Source organism: Rattus norvegicus, chromosome 1 (genome assembly GCF_021556685.1).
Source record: "Rattus norvegicus strain SHRSP/BbbUtx chromosome 1, alternate assembly SHRSP_T2T, whole genome shotgun sequence".
NCBI lineage: Eukaryota > Metazoa > Chordata > Mammalia > Rodentia > Muridae > Rattus > Rattus norvegicus.
The window spans coordinates 94,167,875-94,191,806 of record NC_141534.1 but is presented as its reverse complement, the minus strand read 5'-3'; the positions used below and the strand labels follow the sequence as shown (position 1 = coordinate 94,191,806).

The 23,932-nt window shown below is 52.2% G+C and overlaps 2 protein-coding genes across 4 annotated transcripts; one reads left to right on the top strand and one right to left on the bottom strand.

Moving 5' to 3' along the window:
• Nucleotides 1-377: 377 nt before the first annotated feature.
• Map3k10 (mitogen activated protein kinase kinase kinase 10) lies at nucleotides 378-18,909 on the top strand. 2 transcript variants are annotated; one of them, NM_001395098.1, is given in 10 exon segments: nucleotides 592-1,610; nucleotides 6,119-6,299; nucleotides 10,113-10,261; nucleotides 10,624-10,799; nucleotides 11,760-12,006; nucleotides 13,634-13,750; nucleotides 16,087-16,240; nucleotides 16,335-16,447; nucleotides 16,772-17,452; nucleotides 18,305-18,909. In NM_001395098.1, coding segments are annotated over 10 exon segments (2,823 nt in total). In that variant the 5' UTR covers nucleotides 592-928; the 3' UTR covers nucleotides 18,628-18,909.
• A 167-nt stretch (nucleotides 18,910-19,076) lies between these two features.
• Nucleotides 19,077-21,265, bottom strand: Ttc9b (tetratricopeptide repeat domain 9B). 2 transcript variants are annotated; one of them, NM_001108478.1, is given in 3 exon segments: nucleotides 19,077-19,288; nucleotides 20,083-20,265; nucleotides 20,840-21,265. In NM_001108478.1, coding segments are annotated over 3 exon segments (720 nt in total). In that variant the 5' UTR covers nucleotides 21,261-21,265; the 3' UTR covers nucleotides 19,077-19,172.
• Between the last annotated feature and the right edge of the window lie 2,667 nt (nucleotides 21,266-23,932).

Sequence of the window (23,932 nt, the reverse complement as noted above, 5' to 3'; positions counted from 1 at the left end):
AAGGAGCACGATGGTCCACGAACGAACTACATTTCCCAGCACTCACTTCCAGTCTGGAACCCGAGAGACTGTCCTGCGAACCTTGTCCGAACCGCTTTAGGAGTACCGGTCCGTAATCTCCATTCATTCAGTTCCTATGTTTCTCTTGGCTAAACGAGTCAGCTACGTGAATTCCAACATGAGCCGGGCTCCTGCAGGGCTTGTGGAAAGCGTTGGTTCATTCTCCCCCGATAGGAGATAGGGTCTAAGGACGCAGGTTCCTGTAGCCTGGGACGAACCCAAGGCCTCGTAGCTTGGGACTACAAGTCCCAGGCGGCATCGCGGCAGCGGCATCCAACGTCACTGGACACCGCCAAGAGCCCCCGGGGGAGGGGGGGGAGAGGGACTTAGGGGGCCGACCGGGAGCCGGCTGAGGAGGATGGGGGCCGCCCACCCGTTCCTCGCGTGAGGAGGCTGAGGGGCGCGCCACCCCATCCCGGGGCGGCCGCCCCCGGGGCGCCGCCATCCCCGCCCGGCCCTGTGGTCGTGGCTGGGGATGCGGAGCCGGGGGCCGCCGGTGGAGCTGCGCGGGGTGAGAGGCGCGGGGAGGGGCGGCCGCTTGCTGCCCTCGGCCTCGGCCTCCGCCGGCGGGCCCCGCTCAACCCGGCCCTCCTTGCGCCCTGACATCTTTGGGGACAGGTGAACCTATCGCCTCTCCTGCACAGCCAGATCCGAGGGAACGGTCCTGTCTTTTGAAAAAGGTGTATTTTAGGTTTTTTTTTTTTTTTAATTCCTTCGCTCCAGTGGAGGCCATTCCCCCAGCCATGGTCCTCAGGAGCCCCCCGGGGTCCCCAGGGACTGTCTCCCATCCCGGCCTCCTGGCTTCGTGCTCAGCATTCCGCGGGCAGCCTGCGTGAAGCGGCCCCCCGCAGCCCCCGGCCCCTCCCCCATGGAGGAGGAGGAGGGGGCGGCGGCCAGAGAGTGGGGCGCGACCCCCGCGGGGCCAGTGTGGACCGCCGTGTTCGACTACGAGGCGGTGGGCGACGAGGAGCTGACCCTGCGGAGAGGCGATCGCGTCCAGGTGCTTTCCCAGGACTGTGCGGTGTCTGGAGATGAGGGCTGGTGGACAGGGCAGCTGCCCAGCGGCCGAGTGGGCGTCTTCCCCAGCAACTACGTGGCCCCCGCTGCACCCGCTGCACCCACAGACCTCCAGCTGCCACAGGAGATCCCCTTTCACGAGCTGCAGCTGGAGGAGATCATCGGTGTGGGGGGCTTTGGCAAGGTCTACCGCGCCTTATGGCGTGGAGAGGAAGTAGCGGTCAAGGCCGCCCGGCTGGACCCTGAACGGGACCCAGCAGTGACAGCGGAGCAGGTGCGCCAGGAGGCCCGGCTCTTTGGAGCCCTTCAGCACCCCAACATCATTGCCCTGAGGGGCGCCTGCCTCAGCCCCCCAAACCTCTGCCTGGTGATGGAATATGCTCGGGGAGGTGCATTGAGCAGGGTACTGGCAGGTCGCCGGGTCCCCCCTCATGTGCTGGTCAACTGGGCTGTGCAGGTGGCACGGGGCATGAACTATCTGCACAATGATGCCCCTGTACCCATCATTCACCGGGACCTCAAGTCCATCAACAGTAAGTGGTATCCTCTCTCCCAAAACTCTTCCGCTGAACATTATGAGGCCAAGCCCAGGTGGTTGGAAAGAGCAAGGGACACCAGATGGCACTATGCATGGGGCAAGTAGGGGCGGCAAGGCCTTTCAATGCCAGGTGAGGGGGCTTTGGTTGTATTAAGAAGAAAAAGGAGGCTCAGAAAGGTTGGAAGACAGACTGTGTTTCGTGGTATAGTCACAGTGTGTCGATGATTGTGTATCCATGGCACTATGACAGTCCCTGTGTTCATTGCCACTTGCAGAGTCTGTCCTCATGATACCCACCACCTGGTCATGGCATCAGAGTCTACCAGGCAGAGATAAACGGAAGCTGGCTTAGTTGGAGCCAGGCTTCCCAAGCCTTTCACCATTAACCTTTGTGGTATTGTCAATGGTAGGGGATAGTTCTGTGCACTTTACCTTGTTTAGTGGCCTTTGGACTCCACCCACAGAGGTCATTAGTACTCTGCAACCCTGTTCCCAACTATCAAAACCAAAAATGTCTCCAGACACTGCCTTAAGTGCCCTGGGATAGGGATTGAATGGGGCAAATCAAAACTGCTCTTGAAATGCTGCTGGTTCCCCCAGCAAACAGGAACGGATGAAGGGGTTGGGAAGAGTGTGGCTGGTGGAAGACACTTCCAGGTTACTTTGCCAGTCACAGGTTCTACAAAGCTGACTCGTTGGTTGAGTCAGCCATGGGCCAAGTAGATGGGAAGGGTCCCTAGAAATCATACCTAAGCCAAATGCATCTCAAGGCATTAGCAAATGTCAATGGACCCACTAGTAAGTTAGGCCCTCTCCAAGCACCAAGACACCATGGTTTCCCTGAGAGCCCTCATAGATGAACCATTGCTTTCTTTCTAGATGATTCTGGTATGTGCTAGGTCATGCTGTGTGCTAGATACTTCTAGGTATACATCTGGGCAGACTTTGCCTCCTTGGCTCTCCCATCCTTGGGGAGCCTCATTTCACATCTTTCATTTTCTTTTAAATTGATGGCCTCAGTCTTGCATTTGGTATTTACAAGGCCAGAGCACATGCATGGGGGCTCCACAGCAAATGAGGCCTGCACGTTCCTTGCCCTCAAGTGGATCATTCTTAACCGAGGAATGTGAGACCCTCCCTTTGCCTTCAGTGCTTACCCCTTAGCCATTACCTGTTGGTTTACATTTTCATGTTTGTTTCCACTCAGCTGTTGTGTTTAAGCTTGTTACTAATTGCAAGCTTAGCCCCTAGAAGAGAGGGGCTGGGTGGTCTTCATCTTCTGTGCCTGGCATTCATGCATTCCACAGAGAGAGTGACCAAGTACTGATGGCCTTCCATGGCCTGTGCCCAGTCTGGGAGACTCAAAAAGATAGATGCAGGTGGTCCTTGCCTGTACAGATGCCCACATTCTAGTATTTCTAAAATGCTGGGTGAGTAGAGGCAGGGTCACTGACATGAGGGGATCCTAGGCCCTTCCTCACCCAGAGGATGCATAGAACATCTCTGACACAACCTAGCTAAGGTGGCTGGGCTCTCAAGGCCGGGGCTTCCTCTGGGGCAGTAATGGACAAGGGCTCCTGCAACAGTTCCTACACCCCAGCCCGAGAAGTGCCTCGTCTGATGTCATTTGTTCTTTGCTTCAATAATTCTTGTTTTTTAAGATTAATTATTTACTATTGGGGTTGGAAATACACATCACTATGCATGTGTAAAGTCAGAGGAGTCACGCCTGTTCTTCCACCGTGAGGGCTCTGGGATGGACTCAGATCATCAGGTTATAAGTGCCTTTACCTGCTCAGCCATCCTGACAGCCTCTGGGTAATGGAGTTACAGATGTGTACTACCATGCCTGACTCAGTTTAGTCATTCTTAAGCACCTACTGTGCTTCATCCTTGCTCTGGGGTCATGGAGGAGACTGGGACAGCTGGGTATAGTGGCATTGCCTCTGATCCCAAGATTAGGAAGCTGAGGCAAGAGGACTGCCATAAGTTTGAGACCAGCCTCTGAGCTACATGAGTCCCAGGCTAGTGTGGGCAACCGTGTAAATCAGTCAGTCAGGGGCCAGTCTGATGGCTGTCTGGGCAAAGGCACTTGCTGCCCAGCCTGGCAACTTCAGTTTAATTCTGGGACATGTCTGGAACAACTCAAACACAAATACGTACACACACACAAAATAGATAAACATATTTTTCTTTTTAAAAAAGAAGGGACAGGTGTGCTTTTGTAACCCTAATCCCAGCACTCAGGAGGCAGAGGCTGGCAGATCTGTGAGTTCAAGGCCAGTCTGGTCTACATAGTGAGTTTCAGGACAGCCAGGGCTACCTAATGAGATTCTGTCCAAAAAAAAGAAAGAAAGAAAGAAAAAAGACCAGGAAGAAAACCCTACCCCTCACTAACATGTAGTTTATATATAGTAAATAAAAATAGATGGTTGATTGATCAATCTACCTATAGATATGGGATGATAGATACATATAGATATACAGGGTCCATAGGTAGAAGAAAGATAGAAAGAGAGGGAAAAAGGAAAATAAATACCAGTTTTCAGACATTCCAAGGGAATTGTGGTGAATACGTTATTTTCGATGGTCAAGAAAGGCAGCATCTGGGGCACAACAACTGAACATAAAGGAATCAACCTTACTAAGAGAGATAGGGAAAGCAGAGCGAGTGTGAGGCGGGAAGAGCGTGCCTCTGTGGAGAAATAGTAAAACTGGTGAACGTGGAGACTGGCATAGAATCGCAGTGCTTGGGGGCTGCACCATGGAAATGGCTGCAGATTTGAGGTCAGACTGGACTACAGTGGGTGACGGTCTTTTCAAACCAGCAAAACCCAGGCCTGGAGGCTGGAGAGAGAGCTTGGTGGTTAGGAGCACTAGCTACTCCTGCAGAGAACATGGCTAACATGACTTCAGTCCCACCACCCGCATGGCGCCTCACAAACACCTGTGACTCCAGTTCCAGGGGATTCTATACATGATGTCTCCCTGGGCACCAGGCACGCACATATTGGACATGTAAACCTTCAGGCAAACGTATGCATATGTAGCCGAGGCTGTAGCATAGTCTTAAAGTGTGTGCCTCACATGCATGAGGCCTTGGGTCAATGCCCATCACTCAAACATGGCACAAACATTCAAAGCATCGACCCTCTCAGCATTAAGACATTGGGCAGGATGGCAAAGCTGGTTCAAGTCTTTGCACTGTTATCAGGAGAGCCACATGCTTTTCATCAGGTGACTTCTCTAAGACTTAGGTGCTAGGCAATAAAATTATGAGTCCATTCCTAGAAAGGATGTAACCCCAATGTAGACACTAATCATCGCTGGTATCATTGTTAGATGACCCATTGCCTCCAGTCAGCTAGAACTATGCTGTATGCTTGGTTGTATCAGTCAGTCTTGATCACAGTGATGCTGCATAACTGACTGTCCCCCAAACCCAGTGTGTGGGAACAGCTCCTTGTTACTGTCTGTGCTCTTATAGCTGGTGGGGAACAAAGTAATTTAGTAGGGCTTGGGTAGAGGGGATCTACTCCCAAGTGTCTCCCATCTCCTTTGGACCAGCAGGCTACTTAAAGCACATTATCATGGTGGTGGCAGGAGTCCTAGAGGCCAAGATCGTGCCAGAGGCTTCTCGCAGGCTAAGCTTTGAATTGGCCTGTCATGTTCATTTCATTTCTTCGGTTTAGAGACAAAGTCTTGCCTCCAATATATTATTCACCTGCCTCAGGCTGCCAAGTTCTGGGATTATAGGCATGTGCTTCCATGCCCAACTGTGTCTACCTTTTCCTTTAAAAGTGTGTGTGTGTGTGTGTGTGTGTGTTAAATTATGTATGTATGTGGGTGTATTTACACATGAGTGCAGGCCCCTGCAGAGGCCAGAAGGTATTGGATCCTTTGAAGCTAGAGTTCCAGGTGACTGTGTGGGTCCTCTGCAGGAGCAGTGCATGCTCTTAACCACTGAGCTATATCTCCAGCCCCAAGAGCTATTTTTAATTATATGCAGGTGTGTGTGTGTGTGTGTGTGTGTGTGTGTGTGTGTGTGTGTGTAAGCACTGGTTTCTGTGGAGTTCAGTAGAAAGCATCAGATCCTCTGGAGCTGAAGTTACATGTGGTTGCAAGCTGTCTGGTGAGGGTGATGAGAATACAATTCAAGTTGTCTGCAAGATCAGCACACACTTAATGGCCGAGCTGTCTCTCCATCCTCTTTTTCTTGGCCAGTATAAGTAGCATGATTCTCCCAGAGTTAGAGTCCAGGGCTTCACCCTCTGCCTGGTTAGAGAAAAGAGCAGCCATGTGACTACCTAACAGAATGAAGACACAGGGAGGGGCAGTGTTGACTGTGTTGCAAAAGGCCACAAGAAGTCACTTCTGGTGACCAGGGCAGGAAGGAACTGTGCAGAGTGGGGACCCATAACCTATTGAAGAGAAAGAGGAGGGCAGACGCCTAGGGCACCAGCCTGTCAGGTCTTGATGACCCACCTTTGTTCCTACCCCCAGTCCTAATTCTGGAGGCCATTGAGAACCACAACCTCGCTGACACGGTGCTCAAGATCACAGACTTCGGCCTTGCCCGAGAGTGGCACAAGACGACCAAAATGAGTGCGGCGGGGACCTACGCCTGGATGGCTCCTGAGGTTATCCGCCTCTCCCTCTTCTCCAAAAGCAGCGATGTCTGGAGGTGCTGAGAGGCTGGCGGGTGTCCTCAGGGATAGGGAGAGGAAGGAGGAGGTGCTGGCGGGAGGGACATCTGTGGGGGATCCAGTGACCAAGCAGTTAAGTGTTCCTGGGGCTCAAACAGATCCTGAGTAAAAATTTGTACCTGAATAAAAAATTTCAGAAGGAAGAGATGCTAGCACTAAAGAAAGGGCTTCTGAAGCATGATCCACTGCGAAGTCATTGAATTGGGAAGTTGAGGACCTGGATGCAGCCATTCATTCCTCCAGCTACACAGATGTCTAGAGATACAAGAGTCAGCAAACACAGAGAACCCTTCCTGTTAGCATAGATAGTTATCTACTCAGGAGGCAGAGACAGGATGATTTCAAGTTCAAAACCTGCCTGAGCAACTTAGAGCTTGTTTCAAAATCAAAATAAGAGGTTAGTGGATGTAGCATAATGGTAGAGCACGACCTGGAATCTATCCTCTAGCAAAGGGTTAGAGGTGTGGCTCAGTGGGAGAGCCCCTGCCTAGAATTCCCCAGGGAGGAGCTGGGGGCGTGGCTAAGTGGTAGAGCCCCTGCCTAGACTCCCCCAGTGAGGCAGTGGCAGAGCACCGACCTAAAGTTCCCCAGTGAGGGGCTGGGGCATGGCTCATTGAGAGCATACTTGCATGGCTTGCTGTAGTTCCCTGAGTAAAATCCTCAGTAACACAAAATAAATAAATCCCTACCATCACAGATAGTAACAAAAAAACTAAAAGAAAATTGTAAAATAGGGGGGTCGATTAGATCAGTAAAGTGTTTTCCATGAAGGCCATGATAGCCCGTTTAACCCACAGCATCCACATAAACCTGGGTGTGGAGATGTGCTTGTGATCCCAGCAGCACTGAGGAGGCAGAGACAGGGATCCGGGCAACCTGCTGGCTGGCAGTCTAACCACAAGCTACAGATCCCAAAGAGAGAACCTGTCTTAAACAAAACCAAGGAACCTGGGTGTGGTCGCAGGTGCCACCTTTAATCCCAGCACTGGGGAGGCAGAGGCAGACTCAGTGAAGCCAGCCTGGTCTACATAGTGAGTTCCAGTATAACAAAGGCTACACAGAGACTCTGTATTAGAAACAAACAATAAAACCACACAATCCAAGTGGACAGCTCCTGAGAATGACAGCTGAGGTTTACCCCTGGCCTCCATGTGCTCACACATGTATATACACACTCATGCAAACAGGCGCGCACACACACACACACACACGCACACGCACGCACGCACGCACACACACGAAACCGACTTTTAAACTATTGCTAGGTATGGTGGTACACACCTAGCATCAGACTACAGAGGCAGGCAGATGGAGCTGTGTAAGTGTAGAGCAGCCTGGTCTACACAGCCTTCAGTGGAATTCCAGATCAGTCAGGGATACATAGTGAGTCTCAGTGTGTGTTTGTTTGGAAAAAAAAAAAAAAAGAAGAAAATTGTGAAATAATTGTAAGGATCAGGAAAGTTTGTGCGTGAAAATAAATGAAGGTGGGATAGACAGGGAGGTACTTCCTAGTCCTAGAACCACTGTGTAAGCTGAGTTCTCAGTGACCAGGAGCCAGCTGAACAATTGGGGCACCACAAAGGAGGCACTGAGGTGAGCAGTGGGGTGTTACTCTTAGGTGTAGGGTGCCAACCACGCCCTGGTGTGCTCATTGACTGTCAGTCGCCAGCCAGGTTGCAAGTCGTTAAAGTCGCAAAGTAATGTTGAGGCAGAAAAAATCAGACCAGAGTTCCCACTGGCTCCCTAGCATGGGCACTGTTTGGTGAAGGTCTCAGTGATCATGTTGCTGAATCTTTTGGAAAGCGCAGGTGATACAGTGACCCCACCTCATGGGCTCCTTCCTGAATGTGTTCCCAAATAAGGTGGTGGTGTTACAGGTCAAGACACTAAGTGCCATATCTCCCTGCCGCCAGCTACCAGTAGCACTCCTCAGTCACTGTAACAATCAAACTGCCCCTGTAGGTTTCTAGGGACATGGGAGTGGAGGACATCATGCTACCTCCTTTTGAAAACCAGTAATCTTGGGCTGGAGAGATGGCTCAGCGGTTATGAACACTGACCACTCTTCCAGAGGTCCTAAGTTCAATTCCCAGCAACCACATAGTGGCTCACAACCTTCTATAATGAGGCCTGGTGCCCTCTTCTGGTGTGCAGACATACGAGCAGGCAGAACATTGTATACATAATAAATCAATATTAAAAAGAATATCTTGTCTGAGGAGAGTGACAGTGTACATACATAAAATAAATAAATCTTTAAAAAAACAAACAAACAGTAATCTTCATGATCCAGAATGACTGCTTGAGCTCCAGGCTTCACGCCCACATTCCAACCAGAAAGGAGGAGGGGAGAGTGGGTATCCCTTGCCATTAAGGATGGCAAGATGGAATCATGCCAGTTCCTTCTACCTTGAAACTTTGTTGTAAGGATAACTAAGCCTGCCTAGCAGTGTCTGGTCTGGGGTAAGTACTAACACATGGGAAATAGTCCTAACTAGTAATGACAGGTAAGTACTGTGGGCACACATCTAGGGCATCAAGGAGGGCTTCCTGGCAGAGGGGGCACCCTCAGTTAGGACTTGAAGGACAAAGCTATAAAACACAAAGGAAGAGTGTTCTTGACAAAAGGGACAGGGTATACGAAGGAAGAGGCTGGGTGTTTAGAAGTGACACTGCAATGATCACTGAAGGAATGAAGGACTGCTGTCCCAGGCATGTACTCAGGAGGCAGAGGCAGGGGACCTGTAATTTGGGGTCAGTTGAGCATGGGCTATCTAGTAAGCTCCAGGTCCACCTTAGCTATGGTGAGACCATGTTGCGTTGGAGATGGAGGAAGAGGAGGAGGGGCTGCTGTTGCTGTTGATGCTATAGCCCAGTGTCTGAGTGCTTGCCTAGTGGGTATGTATGAGGTCCTAGATTCAGCCCCCAGCATTTATTAAGATCTGATTTTAGGGCTTACAAGATGGCTCAGTGGGTAACGGTGTTTGCTGCCAAGGTTGACTACATCTGACTTTGTTCCCTGTGACCCACATGGTGGGAGAGAACACATTCCTGTGACTTACCTCAAACCTCCACGTGTGAGCCATGCCCCTGCTCCCACAATAAAGCAGTTTTTTTTTAACTTTTTTTTTATTTTATGTATATATGATGAGTACACTGTAGCTGTCTTCAGACACACCAGAAGAGGGCATCAGATCTCATTACAGATGGTTGTGAGCCACCATGTGGTTGCTGGGAATTGAACTCAGGACCTTGGGAAGCACAGTCGGTGCTCTTAACCACTGAGCCATCTCTCCAGCCCAATAAAGCAGTTTTTATACATTTTTTTTTTTTGGTTCTTTTTTTCGGAGCTGGGGACCGAACCCAGGGCCTTGCGCTTCCTAGGCAAGCGCTCTACCACTGAGCTAAAACCCCAGCCAATAAAGCAGTTTTTAAAAAGACAAAGAAGTGATGAGTTCATTAAAAAGATGGCTCTGGGTGTGGTGATGCTCCCTTTGAAGTTCAGCACTCTGGAGGTTTAAGGCCAGGTTGTTTGACATAGTGAGCTCCAGGACAGCCAGTAGGCATTTCCCAATAGGCATTGACATTCCACTTTGACTTTGATTTGTCAGAAAAGTAGACAGAAGATGTCAGGAGACAACCCTGTCTACCTTTTGAAGAACAAGCCTGTGGAGGTCAAATCAGGCTCATGTGGGCTCACCAGCTAGGCTGAAGTAGGAGCAAGGGAGGGCTGGAGTACAGGTGAAGACTGGGGTGGGCTGTGGCATCACCCTCCCTCTCCCCGCCTGCAGCTTCGGGGTTCTTCTTTGGGAGCTGCTGACCGGGGAGGTCCCCTACCGAGAAATCGACGCCTTGGCCGTGGCTTACGGTGTGGCTATGAACAAGCTGACGCTACCCATCCCCTCCACGTGCCCCGAGCCCTTTGCCCGCCTACTGGAGGGTGAGCCAGGGCCCTGTGGAGAGGGTAGGCTCAGCTTTGGGGACAGGGTCCCTTGGGCCACACCTCTCCCCTTTATACCATCCTTGCATTCCAGTGGGCCCAGGAATGGGGGAGAAGGCTCTGGAGCCCAAGCTGTCATCCCCATCATTGCCTCCATGGCTCCCATACCCATTTTCTGGCCAGACCCAGAGCTCCTGAGGGTATCTGATACTGGGGTTCCTGTCTGAACCTGGATCCCTCTGAGCAGGTCCTGGTGTTCCTTCCCATTATTTCCCTTGTTGACAGAAACGTAGCTATGTCTTGCCTTGCTCTGAGCATGGATGCTGACCCTTGCCCCATTCTTCCTCCCCTCCTCACCCCAGAATGCTGGGACCCAGACCCTCATGGGCGACCAGATTTTGGCAGCATCTTGAAGCAGCTGGAGGTCATCGAGCAGTCAGCCCTGTTCCAGATGCCACTGGAGTCCTTCCACTCACTGCAGGAAGACTGGAAGCTGGAGATTCAGCATATGTTCGATGACCTTCGGACCAAGGAGAAGGTGAAGGCAGGAGACAAGGATGGGGTGGAGATCCCAGTTCTGATGCCTTGGGCAGTTCAGAATCCCTTTCCCTGAACCCTGCCCATCCTCCTTGGGTCCGTGCAGGGTATTTTTGCATGTTAAGACAGCTCTCTGTTAGCGGACTGATAAGAAAAAGGCCCCCTGTGCTGAAGTACTTACAGGCGATACTGCATGCTATAAATGTTAGCATAAACTGAGAGGGTGGAAAAGGAAAGGAACAGACTTGCAAGGTGTAGTGACTGACAACGCGAGGTAATGGGTAACAAGGGTGCTGTTCTTTGCTTTGGGGTGTGTCTGAAGTTTTCCACTACTCTTTGCTTTGCTTTGTTTACCAAAGGACAGTTCACTTAACAAACGGAAGAGCTGAGAACTGGAACAGGGCAAGGGGTGTAGAAGGCATGGAACGCTTGCCTAGCAGACTCAAAACCTTGGATTGTATCATGGCACAACATAAACCAGGCATGGTGGTACCTGTTGCTCTCCAGAGTGTAGTGAGTTTGAGGCCAGTCTAGGTTTCATAAGACCCTGTCTTAAAATCAGAAAGGAAAGAGAAAAAGCACCCTTTTGGGGTGCTAATTCAGTCCTTGCCATGGCATTCATCATTTTTTTCTTTAAGATTTATTTATTATATATAAGTATACTGTAGCTGTCTTCAGACACACCAGAAGAAGGGCATCAGATCTCTTTACAGATGGTTGTGAGCTACCATGTAGTTCCTGGGAATTGAACTCAGGACCTCTGGAAGAGTAGTCAGTGCTCTTAACCGCTGAGCCATCTCTCCAGTACCCCATGGCATTCATCTTAACTAGTAAAGCCCAAACTGGAGGGATGTGAACCCAAAGCCTGATGCCCACAAGACCCAATTGTCCTGGGACCATGGGCCGAGTCCCGCACCTAAGCCCTACCTCCGGGTCTGTCTGCCTGGCTCCCTCCCACCAGGAATTGCGCAGCCGTGAAGAAGAGCTGTTGCGGGCCGCGCAGGAGCAGCGTTTTCAGGAAGAGCAGCTGCGGCGGCGGGAGCAGGAGCTGGCCGAGCGAGAGATGGACATCGTAGAACGTGAACTGCACCTGCTCATGAGCCAGCTGAGCCAGGAGAAGCCCAGGGTCCGCAAACGCAAGGGCAACTTCAAACGCAGCCGCTTGCTCAAGCTACGGGAAGGCAGCAGCCACATCAGCCTGCCCTCCGGTACCTCCCAGTTCCCTGAGCGCCCCCGAGAAACTTCTTGGGGGCGGGGTATGTCTCCATAGAGGGTTGCTTGATTCATTAGGACAATTATACGTGCTTGGCAAGGTTGTTTTCCCACCGAGCTACACTCTCGGCACCTTAAAGTTTTTTTTTTTCCTGTTACAAGTGTATCCATCGCATAGAAAAGATGACCCATAAAGCCAGGAATGGTAGCGCACATTTGTCATCCCAGCATCCACCCTGAGACATCCAGGGGACCACCACGAGCCCAATGCCAGCCCGGGCCACCCTGGATACGGGTTAAGGCTGTCTCAGAAACAAAAGACTAGTTCCCTACCTGACACAGAAACTACAGTGCCAGGCCACCCACAGTACAGCCAGTGGAGATACAGCCACGTGCATAGCGTTAAGTATTCTGGCAGCCATGTTGAAACGTGAAAAGAAGCCAGGCGCCGTGGCACATGCCCGTAATCCTATCACTTGGGAAGTGGGAGCAGGAGGATTAGAGTTCAAGGCCATCTTCCTTGTATAAGAAAGATCAGGGTATATATCTCAAATCACGACACAAAAGAAACTGTGAGACAGTTTAATTAGTCCAATATGCCTATGTAAGCAATACTAAAAAAACAAAACGGGGTTGGGGATTTAGCTCAGTGGTAGAGCACTTGCCTAGGAAGCGCAAGGCCCTGGGTTCGATCCCCAGCTCCGAAAAAAAGAACAACAACAAAAAAAAACAAAAAAAACAAAAAAAACAAAAAGCCACTAAGATATGTTCTTGTTTTCGCACTGAATCATTGAGATCCAGTGCGTTTTATATTTATAGCACATCTTGATGTAGGTGTTAAGTTTCCATGTCAGGCATGATGGTGCCTGCCTATAATGCCAGCACTGGAGAGGCAGAGGCAGATGGTTGACTTCAGGACAGCCTGGGATATAGAGGTCAGGGCAGTCTGAGCTACATAGTGAAACCTTACCTAAAAATAAAACAGGTAATGGGGCTGTGGCTCTGAGGGGGATAGGGGTACAGCTTGCTGGTCAAGCCCTTGCCTAACGTCCTAACAGGTGCAGGGTACTAGGTTACTTTCCCCAGCACCCCCCCAAAAGATGGGGGTTGGGGGGCTGGGCATGTAGTTCAGTGGTTGGGTACTTGCCTAGCATGCAGAGGCCTGATCTCTGACGCTGCAAATATTCATGTGTTTTTAGGTTTATACTAGAGTTTTATAGACGTTGAAGTAGACAGAAGTAGACTCACCTGCCTAGTTTGTGTCCAGTGTCTTTAGTGCCTCCAACAACCACATGTGGTATCTTCCTTACGTGTCATCAGGCGTGAATATTAAACTCCTCTCCCGCGGTTGCCCCAAGTGCCTCATGGTCACATGAAACTTAACTGCCGCAGGGGTGGAGACTCAGGCCTGCATTCTTGGTCAAGCACAGTTTGGGCCCCTCTAAGTCTATTCGTCCAGGAAAAGCAAGACTCATTTCTAAGAGGGTTCTGGGAGCCCCGGTGCATGATGGGTCTGGGGAGCACCTTTGAGATCCAGCTGCTGCCATCCCTGCTGTCCGCACAGCGGGGAATCTCCCTTGCTTACCACAGTGCAGCACTTAGGATGCCTCCTTCTGCTTTCAGGATTTGAACACAAGATCACTGTCCAGGCCTCCCCCACCCTGGACAAGAGGAAAGGATCTGATGGGGCCAGCCCTCCTGCCAGCCCCAGCATCATTCCCCGGCTGAGGGCCATTCGCTGTGAGTACACAAGGCCCTCACAGTCAGTGGGCACACCTCAGCTCAGTGCTGGCATTCCTGGTGCTCAGCAAGGGCAACAGGTAACAAAACACAACAAGGTCATTTCCAGGAAGGGAAGAGAAGGAAAGACGTTGGGGCTGGGGGTATGGATAGCTCAGTAGTAGGGCCTGTAATTGTGTTGTGTCCCCAGCACCAAAAATTGAGAGGTGGGGAGTATTAGGGTTCTCCAGAGAGATTGTATTGGTAGAATACATGGCCATGCTTTAAGACAGGTTGGTCACAGAGTTCAGACCCTGGGGTGTATGTCCGTTCTGCAAGCTGGGAGCACAGAAAAGCTGCTGGCCTAACTCACACCCAAACCCAACTTCTGAGGACCTGGAGATGCTGGCTCCACAGGCAGGACCCCCGCCTTTGTTCTGTGTGAGCCTAGAGTAGACTGAGCAGCTTCTGCAAGCCCTCAACCCAGGAACGTGGGTGTCACAAAAAGGCTGACGCTACCCAGCCGGGGCCTGAGGTGAGGTCTGCCAGTGCCCTTGGTAGTTGAGAGTGTGCGTGCCCCTGTCAGAAGGAACAGCAAAGACACAGCTAGGGAGAAGGACGGCACGGTTCCAGCCCAGAGGCCAGCTCGGCACAGCAAAGAGGGATGGTATGTTTTATGGAAAGGGGGCCACAGGGCCAGAATATGCAGCCACGGAGACACGATCTGACTAATTTTTTTAAAACGTCATTATTTAACAAAAAAAGGTTTTATTATTTATTTTTATGTCTTGGGTATGAGTGTTTTCCTATGACCACACAGTATGCATATAGAGTGCCTAAGGAACCTGAAGAGGGAGTCATATTCATTTTTTTGTCATATTCATTTTTTAAAGATTTATTTACTTATTATATATAAGTACACTGTAGCTGTCCTCAGACACACCAGAAGAAGGCATCAGATCCCATCACAGATGGCTGTGAGCCACCATGTAGTTGCTGGGATTTGAACTCAGGACCTCTGGAAGAGCAGTTAGTGCTCTTAACCACCAAGCTATCCCTCCAGTCCCAGGGAGTCACCTTCTTTACACATGGCTTTAAGCTGCCATGTGGGTGCTGACAACCAAATTCTGGGTCCTCTTCGAGAGCAGCCAGTGCTCTTAACCTCTGAGCTGTCTTTCCAGCCCTTACTTTTTAAAAAGTGTTTGGCAGTGCGCAAGGCCTCGTGGCATCATATATGTAAAGCATGCGCTCTATCGCTGAGCTTTGCCCCTGCCCTTGCTGCTGTTTTGAGAGAAGGAGAGAGAGAGAGAATAAATGTGAGTGTGTGTGTGTGTGAGTGTGAGTGTGTATGTGTATAAATATATGTGTGTAGATGGTATACATATGCCTATATCTGATTATGCATAGGGACTAGATGAAAAATAGGTGATTTACCTTAAAAGTTGACTTGAGAATAACGGAAGAAACCAGTTCATGCTGGATCAGCCCTTCTGTTCTTCCTGTATCCAGATCCTTGGGGGCTCACTTGAATGGGAGCTGTCTAAATGTGGTTGTTACCGGGGTGGAGAAATCTATACCATTTAAAGACGGGACGTACAGGAGCACGGCACAGGCGCATTCTTTGGAGGTGTGTGTAGTCCGTGCGGCTGAGGGAGCAGAACTGCCGTCCACACACGGGGAGCACGCAGAGCCCAATCCACATAAAATCCCAAACTACTAAACTTTTCCTTTACATGCCTGTCTCATGGTCTGCTGTAGCCCAGGGTGGTCTGCCACTGTGTAGCTAAGGATGACCTTGAACTCCTGGACTGTGGATCCTTCCCCCTCTACCTCCCTGTTTCCGAATTATAGGCATGTGCCTCAACCCAGAACCCAGGGATTCTAAGAGGCGAACACTATAAGCTAACTTCCTCCTCAGCCTTTTGTTTTCATTTTAAGTCTTACTTTGTCTTCCAGGTTAGAATGTAGCTCGTTATTTTTATTGCATTGGTAAATTAATGTGTATGCACGTGGATGGGTGCACTTGTGCAATGGATGCATGTGAAGGTCAGAGGACACCTTGGTGGGAGTTGTCTCTCCACGCCAGGGTGCACTCGGAGCATGGAGGAACAGAGCCAACTCCAGAACTCAGGGCTGTGCTCATCAGAATGAAGCTGAAGGCTTAGGTAGGGGAGTGAGGATGCAGGGCTCTGGAGATGAATGCGAAAAGCTTAAAGCCGGGCCTGTAGCTTTGCTGAGTTAGGCCACGCCCTGATAGCGGAGCACCTTAGAAGGGATTTACGTAGGAGTCGCTGTCAGACGGGCTCCTAGACTGATAGGGGCCGCTCCATGACTTGCTTATCACTTCTCTCGTGCAGTGACCCCCGTAGACTGTGGCAGCAGCGGTGGCAGTGGAACATGGAGCCGCAGTGGGCCACCAAAAAAGGAAGAACTGGTTGGGGGCAAGAAGAAAGGCAGGACGTGGGGTCCCAGTTCTACTTTACAAAAGGAGCGGGCCGGAGGAGAGGAGAGGTACGGGTGTATAGCTGCCTGCCCGCCCGCCCGCCTGCCTGCCCCTATACCGGCCTAACCCTTGCCCTGACCCTATCTCCCTGTGCCCCTGCAGGCTCAAGGCCCTGGGGGAAGGAAGCAAGCAGTGGTCCTCGAGCGCCCCCAACCTGGGCAAATCCCCTAAGCACACCCCCATGGCCCCAGGCTTCGCCAGCCTCAATGAGATGGGTAAGAGAATGGGGGTGCTCTGGGGAGTGATGGGGACAGGAGAAGTCCTGGCGGAGGGAACATCACCCCAGACCGAGGTGAGACGTGACCAGAAGAGAGAGCAGCTACTGACCTGAGATTGGCTCTCAATTTCAGAAGCAAGGCTTTGGAAGGAGAGATTTTTGGATGACAGTGGCACCTAGAGAAGGGGGCGGAGGGTTGCTATGATTGGAGGTCATTGGAGGAAATCCTTGCCACCAACTCTAGGGGAAGGGGAGGAAAGGAAAACCAGTTCCAGGTGAGGAAATAGAATGTCAGCTGAGTGACGGACCTCTCCGATTGCAGAAGAATTTGCGGAGGCAGATGAAGGCAACAACGTGCCCCCTTCCCCCTACTCCACCCCGTCCTACCTCAAGGTGCCTCTGCCCGCCGAGGCCTCTCCTTGTGCTCAGCCGCCTTGGGAGCCGCCGGCTGCGACCCCCTCCCGGCCGGGACACGGAGCTCGGAGGCGCTGTGATCTGGCTCTGCTGGGCTGCGCCACGCTGCTGAGTGCGGTGGGCCTGGGCGCCGACGTTGCCGAGGCACGGGCCGGGGATGGTGAGGAGCAGCGGGGCTGGCTGGACGGTCTCTTCTTCCCACGGCCCGGCCGCTTCCCTCGGGGTCTCAGCCCGACAGGGCGCCCAGGAGGTCGCCGCGAAGAGACAGCCCCAGGCTTTGGCCTGGCACCCTCGGCCACCCTGGTGTCTTTATCTTCTGTATCTGATTGCAACTCTACGCGCTCATTGCTGCGCTCTGACAGTGATGAGGCTGCCCCCACTGCGCCCTCCCCGCCGCCTTCTCTGCTCCCGCCCTCACCTAGCACCAATCCTCTTGTGGACGTAGAGCTGGAGAGCTTCAAGAAGGACCCCCGGCAGTCGCTCACGCCCACCCACGTCACTGCGGCCCACGCTGTGAGCCGTGGACACAGACGGACACCATCGGATGGGGCTCTGAGACAGCGGGAGCCTCCAGAGCTCACCAACCACGGTGAGTGGGGCCTGTACAAGCCACCTTTCACAGGCGACTGACCCGTGTCTTCTTCCGAGCATCCCCTGCCGTCATTGCGGGGTTGGGGGCATTGTGGGGCTTGGGGATAAATTGGGAGGTGACTATAATGTCAGCAAAGACGGGGTAGGTGACTTAAGGGCAAGTGGAAGCATTGGTAGCTATCAGCACTGTCTCTGCTTTTTAGCCAGCAATATGGTCAGGATGGCAGGGTCAGGAATTACTTGTGCCCTGCAGGCCCCGGGTTCTGGTTTACAGCAGCTGTGGTCAGGTTTGAATCTCTGCCCCAGTCAGGTGCTGCTTGGATCACTTCAGAGACGAGGCAGGGGCTGGGAGTGGTGAGGAGCACACACTGTGAAGCAGTCCTGAGCATTAGCAGTTTGGGGCCAACCTGGGCCACACTCGGAGTTAGAGACGAGTCTTGGCTACCTGAGGCTGCCCCTAAGATGGGAAACCGAGCTGGGTGCCGCTCCTTTGGTGGAGTGGTTGATCGTCTTAACGTGTTGGGTGTGATCCCCAACACACATACAACTGGATGTTTTCACATCTACAATTCTGGAGTTCAAGGTCATCCTCTGCTACACGGGTCCCAGCTTGTCAGAGAAAATTTTAAAAGGTCATCTTCCAGAAGAATGGGCCATTGGAAACTGTGAGAGCTTGTTCAAGGTCCAAGTACAGGGCTGCTGATGGCTGTGGCCTTACTAGAAAACGGGTGCAGCAAGATCTGAGGATTTTATAAGAGAAGCCAGTAACACCACTTTCCAAGGATGAGTGTTGGTGTAGAAATGGCCCCTTTACCCCAACCCTTCACCGCATGTGAACCTCTTTCCCCAGGTCCTCGAGATCCCTTGGACTTCCCTCGACTGCCCGACCCCCAGGCCCTGTTCCCTACCCGACGCCGGCCCCTGGAGTTCCCTGGCCGTCCCACCACCCTCACCTTTGCCCCAAGACCCCGGCCAGCTGCCAGCCGCCCCCGTCTGGACCCCTGGAAACTGGTCTCCTTTGGCCGGACACTCAGCATCTCGCCTCCAAGCAGGCCAGACACTCCAGAGAGCCCTGGGCCCCTCAGCGTGCAGCCCACGCTGCTGGACATGGACATGGAGGGTCAGAGCCAGGACAATACAGTGCCCCTGTGTGGGGCCTATGGCTCTCACTGAGACCTGCCCACCACCGCCCGCCTGGGCAGCCATGAATGTAGCGCCCCAGGCTCCGCCACAGCCCACCATTTGCCAAGGTGGGGGAGGCCCTGGGCAGGATACTCACTCTATTTATTGGGGAAGGGGGGAGGGGAGGACACTTAAGTTATTCCTTTGTACCCCAGGTTGTGGAGCTCTGGGCCCAACCTGCTGTGGGGAGAGGGTGGGCAGGGATACTCAGGGACAGGACATTGTGGGGGATTTGGCACAAAACGCAGCATTAAAGGTAACCCCTGCCCCCTACCAAGCTTGGCTGTGTGTGCTTCCCCAGCCTCGGCCCTGATGCTGACTTACCCCACAATGGCTCACCTCTAAACCCTATTTTTCCTCCCTGGGCCTCTGGCTTTATGAGGAAGTGACACCAAGGTATAGATCCACTCCTTCATCCCCACAATAAGACCACACAAAGGCGACACCAGTAGCAGGTGCTTTACCAGTAATCGCATGAGTCAGGGGGAGTTGCCTGGTTAGGTTGGAGGGAATAAGGTGGAGGCTGCCCCTTGGCCTCAGCCCACGGCATTCCGAGCTGGGCCTCCAGTGCCACTATCACTGTCTTCCCTCTGGAGGCTGCAACGGTTCATCTTCAGCTGAGTCAGCTGGATGTAGCGGAGAACATTGGTGTCTGCAGGGGAGGGATGGCAACATTATCTGGGTGTCCTGAGACAGCAGCTGATGTCCTCAGGACAGTCGGTGACTCCACTCCTAGCACCTCAGCTGTACCAGCCACCCCGAGACATTCACACCTCCTACCTCACACGTGCAGCAGCAGCAGCAGCAGCAGTGTTCTGTCAGGAGAGGCTCTTCTCACACCTCCACTCATCCCCAAGTGACAACTGTTCACACCAAACCACTTCACAGGAAAGCTAATCTTGCCTCTTCGCTCCCACAACTCTGCATCTAGCACCTGCTGTGTTCCCTCCTCCTGGGCTTGGGTCATGTCTACACACATATGGACACATGAGTCCCCTGGCTGGTTCCCCCCAAGGGCAGAGCAAGCATTATGAGCAGATGAGTGGAGGGCAAAAAGTGACTGAGGAGCTGAATGTGACCGGGAGGGAGCAGAGGAATATGGGTGTGGGGGAGAAGTAGTCAAGGCCATCATCGGTGAGTGGATAAGGGATGGGTCAATGTATTGGGGATGCAGTGTTTGCCTTGCATGCATGTGGCCCTGGGTTCAGTTTCCCAATGATGAGAATTGGTTGGGGAAATGTCAGAGGGACAAGGTGAGTATACCTTTGGGGAAAGTGCCTGGCTAATGGGTGGGTGTATGAGGAGACTTAGTAGCTAGAGAGAGCTCGTCCAGAGCTGGTAACAGCATTTCCCTGGGATAGCTTGACTCTGCCCTGGTCCTCCTGACGTGGTTTCCTCTGCTCTAACCCCCTGCCCTGCCCAGCCCTGCCCAGCCCTGCCACTCACCTGTGGGCTCTCGGCTGCGGGCCTCCTGTAGGTAGCGCAGCGCACGCGCATAATCGCCCAGGTGGTAAAAGGCAATGCCGGCACGATAGGTGGCCTTGAAGTTGCCCTGCTGTTTCTCCAGCACCTTGAGACAGTACTCACGCACACGCTCATAGTTCACTAGCTCCGACTGCAGGAGGCAAGCTGTGGGGGTGCAGAGACCCTGTACCCTCAGACACAGCCTGCATTCCCTAGGATTCACATGACCTGGAATAACCCGGCCTCTTTCCCTAGACCTAAGGGATTGCTCTGGCCACCAGGGGACACTAGTCAGTCAGCCCATTGGTATAAGATCTATTTGCACCTCCTCTAGAGGGCGCAGGACAGACACGTCTGAAGCAATTAGCTGGAGGTTTCCCAAGCAAATTACAGAAGTGAGGGTCCAAGAACGAAATAGCTAGTGCATGCTAAGCCTTTTAACCTTGGCTCATGCATGGCAGACCGGGGGAAAGAACGAGTCAGGGAAGTGGGGCTTGGAAGACCAAGTCAAGAGCCCATTATCCAAGCCCCTGATTCTTCCATCCAAGAAGCCCTGTTCATCTATTCCCAACTCCTGTCCTCATCAAGTTCTGAAGTCTTTTCCACCAGACCACAGCCCTGACTCCTTCAGCTTCCAGCCACCACCCCCATGTCCTAAGGCCTTCTGATTGCCCCTCAACACCCACCTGTCTCATCCATGTCCTCTGCGCCCCCACCCACATCCCCGACGGCCTCGTACCAGTGAGGGAGTCGTAACATTCAACCTCTGTGTTCTCCACCAGGCGCCGCTGCTCCTCGCTGAGGCGGGCGGGCCCCGGGCTGGTGGGGGGTCCCGGGGAGGGGGCGGGCAGACCGCCAGGGCGGGCCCCCTGAGCAGCCTTCAGCTGCAGCAGTGCCCGGTGGTACTTGCCAATGGCTTCTCGGAACTTCTTCTCTCGGTAACAACGCTGACCCTCCGCCTTGAACGCCACGGCAGCCCGCAGGCTGCTGTCGAGCGCCGCGGCCAGGCCCCCAGACGGCTCTGGGGCAGGACCCGAGCGAGCAGAGCCATGGCGAGGCGCTGAGCCGGGGCCCGGCGGGGAAAGGGCGGGAGGCGGGCGCGGTGGAGGCTCCGGGGCAGCGCTGAGCATCAGCACCGGGGACAGCGCGCCGCGCTGCATTGTGGGAAACTCCTGCGGCCGCCGCTGCAGCTACCGCATCGCCCCCCGCGGGGCCGGTCTCCACCCTTTCTCCGCCCCCACATCTCTGGCTGCCGTCTCCGGCTGCCCCCTATGGGTCTAGAAAAACCCCTCCAAACTCTCCCTCGCTCACCCTCAAATCAGCCTAGGTCTAGTCGTTCTGGCGCCTCTCCCTTGTCCTCACAGTCCTTAACCTCCCACCCGCCTGCATGCTCTCCCGGAGATTTCTAGAAGAAAAAGGCTGAGCGGGCAGACATCCGTTTTGTGGAAAGCTGGTTTTCAGCCCACTAGTCATTTGGCATGATGGATAAGAATACAGGATAGGGAGTCAAGCGGCCCAGATTCAGACACTAATTTCTCAATACTCCATGATCCCCTCAAATTACCTGTAATACTGTGGTGTGGGACAACAGTAGACATGTTGGAATAGATTCTTTATGTAACAAACAAATAGCCATTGCTCAGTTTCTGTTCTGGGGGGTGATGGGTCATGGTAAAACAAACAAAAACAAGAGTCAAGAGGGGTGGCACCTGACTGTGATCACACTCGGGCATCTGAGGCAGGAGGGTGGAAAGTTTGACGCTAACGTGGCGCTAAGGAGGATCCAGACCAGTCATGGGCTACAAAGAAAAGGTGGGTGTGGGAGAATGGAGTAAGGAGAAGGGGAGGAGAGAGAGGAAAGGAGAAAATTATTTAGATTATAGCTACATCTCCTAGGTCCACAGTCTAGTGGGGAGACAGACCTGTGACAGCCCAGAGTGGACGGTCCTGGGAAGCACAGGACAAGGATCATGGCTAAGACGGGGACGTCCAGAGGAGGCATCTGCCCTAGGTGAAGAGGGACTGGGGACTTCCTGGACGAAGGGCAACTCTGAAACCTGGCCATTCTGTCCTTTGCCTTCATTCACTTCCAGAAAAGCCAGTGAGGAGCTGACAGGGTCCCCACTGACAGCCCAGAGCCACCAGTACAATAAGGACAGCCAAGGAAATGTTGCTGGGCTATGGTGGCACACGGCTGTAATCCCTGCACTCAGAAGACAGAGCAAGGGCTGGAGGGATGGCTCAGCGGTTAAGAGCGCTGACTGCTCTTCCCGAGGTCCTGAGTTCAAATCCCAGCAACCACGTGGTGGCTTACAACCATCTGTAATGAGATCCGATGCTCTCTTCTGGTGCGTCTAAAGCAGTATATATAATGACTTATATATAATAAATAAATAAATCTAAAAAAATGAAAAATGGAAAAAAAAAAGACAGAGGCAGACATAACTCTGTGGCTTCCAGGCCAGCCTGGTCTACAGAGTGAGACTCTGATTCCAAAAAGAGGGGGGAAAGGAAAGAAATCCTTTCATTATGGGCCAGCAACCTAGTTCAGTAGGTGAAGGCAGTAGCCATCCAAATCTGACTGTGTAAGTTCTGTGGAACCAGTTCCTAAAGGTCATCTGACCCCTTCCTACAGATACACGCATGCGCACACACATAAGCATGCACACAAATAAAAGTGTAAATTTAAAACCCTCTCAGAGTTTCTTTTCAAGATACTCATATGCAGGCAAAAAGAAACAAAACCACAACAACAAAAGGGCTGGGAGAGCTGGAGAGCTGGTTCTGTGGTTAAGAGCATGGCTGCTCTTCCAGAGGACTTGGGTTCAATTCCCAGCAACCACATGGCAGCTCACAGCCACCTGTAACTCCAGTTCAAGGGGCTCTGACACCTTCACACAGACATACATGCAGTCAAAACACCAGTGCACAGAAATTAAAAATAGATAATTTTAGGGGCTGGGGATTTAGCTCAGTGGTAGAGCGCTTACCTAGGAAGTGCAAGGCCCTGGGTTCGGTCCCCAGCTCCGAAAAAAAGAACCAAAAAAAAAAAAATAGATAATTTTAAAAAACACAGCCTTGCTATTTATTGAGGGCGACCTTGCACACCTCCTGTTTCTACTTTTCCAGGGTTGGCATTACATAGTAAATATTACATATGTTGGGGTACAGATCCCCATGCCTGGAGTTTATGCAACACTAGGGAGCTGATCCAAGGCTTCACGTACCAACTAAACTATATTCCAGCCCTCAAACAGAAAAGACTTTCCCAGGCTGATGGCCTTCCCAGGTCTGCGTGTGTGGTGTGTTGGTTTCTACAATCAGTTAAAAGTATCGAGTTAGGGGTTGAAGAGTGGCTCAGGGGTAGCTCCTGCTGCATTTGCAGAGCGGTTGAGTGCAGTCCCTAGAACCCACGTGGTGGCTGACAACCACTTGTAACCTCAGTCCCAGGGAATCCAATGCTCTTTCCTGGTCTCCAAGAGCGCCTGCATTTACATGGTGCACACAAACTCACTCAGACACACGAGAATAAATAAATCCTTTATAACATTAAATTATCCAAGAGTGCGACACATGCTTGCAACCCCAGAACCCAAAGATCGAAGGCGGGAAAACTGAATTTGAGGCTAGCCTGGGCTACGTAGTAAGACCCTACATTATATATATATGATATATACATATATACATATATGATGTGTTCATACATGCATATTTTTTAAAGATTTATTATATATAAGTACACTGTAGCTGTCTTCAGACACACCAGAAGAGGGCATCAGATCTCATTACAGATGGTTGTGAGCCACCATGTGGTTGCTGGGAATTGAAGTCA